This window comes from Puntigrus tetrazona, chromosome 17, assembly GCF_018831695.1.
Source record: "Puntigrus tetrazona isolate hp1 chromosome 17, ASM1883169v1, whole genome shotgun sequence".
NCBI lineage: Eukaryota > Metazoa > Chordata > Actinopteri > Cypriniformes > Cyprinidae > Puntigrus > Puntigrus tetrazona.
In genome coordinates, this window is record NC_056715.1 from 4,600,048 (window position 1) to 4,605,172 (window position 5,125).

Genomic DNA, 5,125 nt, shown 5'->3' on the forward strand with positions numbered 1-5,125 from the left:
GGCTTGGGATTTGTTTTAAATAGGACTCGTTTAAATGATTCAACTCTTTCTTTTGAGAGACAATAACTTGGTGCACTTTCAGATTTAAAACCTCTGAATATTTTCATTAACTTGCACTAGCTGTGTATCACATTACATTAAAGATCATCTTCAAAAATCCATAATAGGGGCGCATTAATAGAATATTAGTAGTAAAACTAAATGCATTTTGAATATTACTTTCTTACAATGGGGTAGGGGTTGTGCATGATTATATCTTTAGTTTTGAAAAATCAGGCAGCAGACAAGAACAAAACTAAGTTTATTAACCAAAAGTGCGTTTCACGTGACAACTTCAAACATTTTCAATATATTCATGCTGGTTCGGGCTTCTGAAATCGTTGTTGAAAGCATAATTATTACATTAAGCATCCTAATCAGCAGCCTACACAGAATTAGTCTATTCATTGTTTGTGTTTACTCATCATTCTATTTACGAGAGCAAAAACTTTCTACATCTAATTTGCTTTCAGTAGCTTTCCTACTACACTTGGACGACTGTGCTGTTCCTGTGGTTGTCTGACCCAGTCGGATGAGCTCACTTCTCTCTGCCACAGTCGGTGCACAGGATGTCATCTCTCTGGGTTAGGAATCCACGGCCCACCAGAGACACAGAGCACTGCATACACGTGAAACACTCACTATGCCACTGCCGCTCTTCAAATGAGATGTACTTAGCACCTGCCAAGCCTGGACACACACACACACACACACACATTGTTTTACAGTCGAGTACAATGCTGATTAAATTTTTAATTTCAATTTAGATGCTTATAAAAATAGCTGCCAGATGTCAAGAATGAAAACATACTAGTAATTGGTTTGGTGCAGCCCACGCATTTCTTGGCATAGAGATTGCTGAAGCAATCCAGGCAGTATGGGTAGTTTTCTCTTGAGGTAAAGCGCTGGCCTGCCAGTTGTCTCTTGCATCCAATGCAAGTGAAACACTCTCGGTGCCAGGGCTTATCGTGATACGTGACACCACCAGTTGTTATGGCCTACAGAATTGAAAGTGTGCTTCTCAGTACAGTATTATAAATGTGCAATATTGTCTAAAACTTAAAAACAGTTCACCCAAAAGTGAAAGTTCCTATTCCAATACATGGATATGTTACGTAGTGGCAAATTTATATGCATTCGTATGCTGTTTTTTTTTTTCCTATAAATAAACAGAAAGTGCATGAATGAAAATTGAACTGGGATTTACCAACCAATTTGGCAAAAAATAAATTCCATGAAATTGTAATAAGTAGTGACTGAAGGTTTCCAGGTAAAAAAAAATAATGCAAAAGCGGTAGTTCAGTATATATGATGGCAAATGATAGCTTTGTTGAAGATTTTATTGCTGCTTTTATATGCGTCTGTAATCGTTTACAAATGACTCTGTGTTTGAATTGATGCAAATTAGCCACCAAAACATAAAATAGTTACAACATGAATTAGCACTGAAATTCTGTTTTACTCATCCTAATATGATTCCAAACTTGAATGTACTGCTTGTTCTTTTTCATGCAATTGTGCATTGAACAGAGGCCGAAGCTTTCAAGATTCAAAATAGACCTTCACAAGCTTTCACTTTTTGTAATGCACATTAGTCAAAAAAAGCATTCTGGTCTTTTTGGGTGAACTTGAATAACACTATTAGTGTTTTTCAAATGTCTGATCCCTTCACACAAAGTGTACGACTTACTTTTTTACAAGCACAGCATTGGTAGGCGAATTGCTTCTCAAAACAAGGCACACAGAAGTAATTGTTATCTTTAGGGATGAAAGACTTGGTTCCTATTGGCTGCTGGCAGCGTTGACACAGAAAGCACGTCTCATGCCAGCTGTTGCCTTTGTACTCCATTTTTCGTGATCCTAAAACATGAACAGAGGACAACCTTTATACACTAAGATCCTTAATTTTTAATTTGAATTTTATAAACCACCTAATTTTTAATACAAAAACAGCATGCTAGTAAGGTAGTAAATAAATAATTACATTTTATTTATTCAGAAAAGATTAAGACACAAAGAGTTGGTACCTGGCATGACAGTCTTCTTGCAGGTGTTACACTTTGACGAATACTCATGAGAATAGCACTCGGTGCAAAGCATAAGGTCATCTTTAGCAGCAAATGCTTTGTCCACCAAAGATCGACTGCATTTGGCACACTTGAAGCAATTTTCATGCCAGTGCCGGTCCTTGTAGGAAAGGTCCTTCATTATGCATGCAGAGAAAGTCTAGTTAAAAGCTTGCAAATCTGTTCTGACTTTGTCACTCATAAATCTTTAATTAATGGATCCTTTTCGCATTTCCAGGGTTCTTAAATGCAAAAGTAGTCATAGTTGGGTGTACTGCTACGGTGGTGAATGGATACTGCAACAATGTAATTTGTGTTCCCATTTGATTCAATATCAAAAGGAAAAGAAATGTGAGCTAGCATTTCTATGATTTTGATTACATTGGTCAAAAGAGACCAATTTTGAAATATAATGCCAGTGTACTGTAACACAAAAGTATAGTCTTTATCACATTCTGTAAAAAGGGTCCATGTATGGTTGTATTGTATGAAAAAATATGTTAAGTCAATTTCATTTTAAAATATAAATGTGTGAATTATGATGTCAGTAACTGCGGTAACATTTCGATAGTCCACTTTAGGTATTCTACTAATGATAAATCTACTGATACTCAACTAGCAATCAGTTGAGTATCAGTAGACTGTCTGCAGAATGTCTAACACTTTATTTTATTGAGTCCACAACAAAGAATCATAGTGACTATGAGAAACTTTGCAAGTATGTCAACTTATTCTATTAACCCTAACCTTACTCTAAGAGATAGACATGTAGTTGCAAATTAATGAGAATTAGTTGACAGTTACAAAGTTACTTATAGTTAGAAGAATGTCTAAAATAATAAAGTGTGGCCGTAATTGCTTATGCCTACCTTAGAGTTGCACCCAATTGGCAAAGAACATACTTCACAGCAGTTAGCAAAGAGATTCTCGTAGCACTTTGTGCAGTATTGTGTGTCTTCTTTCAGGATGTATTTCTTTCCCAGCAAAGTGTCCTTGCAATAATGGCAGTCGAAACGTTCTGTAGACATTGTTGTTGATGTCTTAAAAGCGGTAAACAGAACCGTAAAAATGTTACAACATACCAGGCCAAAGCAATCAGGGAGGTGTCATCCACAAAATACGAACGCCTCTTAAAAAAGACCCGACTTGCTTAAATGATGGTCTCTGCAAACTAAGTCTCCTAAAACCAATATAAGGTATCAAAAGAACAGCCCGCAAACTGTAATAGTGAGTAAAACTCACCTTCAGTGACTCAATGGGCTTCTGAGGGGCTGCAGGGTGAGATGGCCAGTGATTGAGGGGATGCATTAAAACGAGCCTCTATAAATACGATTGCTCTTATTAGCTGAAATCCCTGGGGAGAATGGCCCAGTTGCTGATCTCTGCACCTTTTATGGGAGTCCAATCACAACGCACGCCTGATGGTCAAGATGGTATGTGAATGGTGGTACTTAAATGTTCTTCCTTTTGTGTATTCTTAAATCCGTGACTGGATTCTGAGGATATATGGAAAAAGTACTTTTTTTGCATTTTACTTTCTTTTGCATTTTACTGAAATAGGCATTTTAGCTAAATTAATTTGTGTCAGATGAATCTTTAACACATTATCTTCATAGTTACGATGCTCAGGTCTCACGTATCAGTGAAATTAGCGATTGCTCTGTCCTCGGATACCGGATATCTTACTGTATCCACATCTGAGCCCTCAAGCAACTGCTGAAGGCTTAGAGAGAGTTGAAAGCAAATGCTGCAGAGGTTGCCAGAGTTCTCTGCAACCACTAAAATTGTCTTGGATTGATTGGACCTCTGTTTACAAGAACTATGCAGCAATTTCCACAGCTTAGCAGGTTTCACACAAGGGGGCTCTGTTAGATATCTTTAATGTAAATGTCATCTAGAGTTGGCTCTTGACATTTACATTTTATTCAAATTCAATTAAATTTCTTGTTATTGTATGTTTATACAACTTATAAGGCGTATATCCAGAGAACATTTTCTGTTTTTTTGGCTAATGCTATGATGAGGTTCTCTCAAAGTTATGAGCAAACATTCTTCTAGTAACATAAATACAATGTACATTACCAGAGATATAGTCTTCAGAAGAGTCATGAACTGTTGTTTTGTACTATTAGGCGTATAATAGGCGTGGCAGATTGAAGACTCTGAAGTGAACGCCCACTGCTATGATTGGCTAAGAGTTGTGTTTGAAAGCATACATACTTCACAGATGGACGATGCTTGCGTTTTAGGTTAAGAATGCATAAATACTATGTATCAAACGATCTGCAATAACAGACAAAGCAATAGTGATCACATAATGATAACAGTTACTCACACTTGTGTGGTGTGACATCGGATGCAATATAGACAGCAAAGCATTGTCTTTTAGTTTCAATCTTTCATAAAACACTGCATCAAACTGTGCCAGTGTAGATCTGCACTTGCTTCTCTTGACATTTACCTACTACCTGCATGAAATTGTGGGTGGAGCTAAACAGGCGGTGATGTAGAAGCAAGCTTTGATCATCTTCCGCAGAGGCGGAGTTTAGTCACACTGCTACAGCATAAAGTGGCACATTTCTCCAGACCAGATTCTTTCTTAGTTTTCAGACTTAGTTTTGAGTTCTGAAAATTACTGAATGTTTTCATAGTACAATGACCTCTTATGTATCAAAATCAAGGGAATTTTGGTTTCTCGGTTCATGACCCCTTTAATAATGTTTTTCAAATGGTACAAAGATGTTGCTAATATATTGTTCACAGTTTGTTGTTCTGAAACATTTTAGTTAATAGCTATTTAGATACTACATGTTTTAGAACTCTCTTTGTGAATATTGCTTGAAAAAGGATGTTTTCATAATTTTTTCAAAGATATAAAATGGAATTTTACCTTAAAATGTTTTATTAAATTGAATGTTGCCTTATTTTATTTTTATTTATTTATTTTGGTTAACCTACTACTTGTTTCAGAACTTTCAATGAACATTTAGAAATTCCCATAATGTATCCAAAATATAAAA

At 36.2% G+C, this 5,125-nt stretch overlaps 1 protein-coding gene across 1 annotated transcript; it reads right to left on the reverse strand.

Moving 5' to 3' along the window:
- Positions 1-304: 304 nt before the first annotated feature.
- fhl5 (four and a half LIM domains 5) lies at positions 305-3,443 on the reverse strand. The gene is made up of 6 exons (XM_043262407.1): positions 3,348-3,443; positions 2,975-3,145; positions 2,067-2,241; positions 1,730-1,899; positions 851-1,037; positions 305-729 (listed from the first exon to the last, which is right to left on the reverse strand). The coding sequence occupies exons 1-6, from the start codon at positions 3,411-3,413 to the stop codon at positions 578-580; spliced, it is 921 nt and encodes a 306-aa protein (XP_043118342.1). The 5' UTR covers positions 3,414-3,443; the 3' UTR covers positions 305-577.
- Positions 3,444-5,125: the final 1,682 nt, after the last annotated feature.

Bases quoted from the DNA above. Each gene is read 5' to 3' on its own strand.
- fhl5 (XM_043262407.1), bottom strand. From the start codon at position 3,413: ATGCATCCCCTCAATCACTGGCCATCTCACCCTGCAGCCCCTCAGAAG. The intron at 3,146-3,347 runs GTGAGTTTTACT...ACCGCTTTTAAG, and splicing joins AGCCCATTGAGTCACTGAAG to ACATCAACAACAATGTCTAC. The intron at 1,900-2,066 runs GTACCAACTCTT...TTCATGTTTTAG, and splicing joins CAAGAAGACTGTCATGCCAG to GATCACGAAAAATGGAGTAC.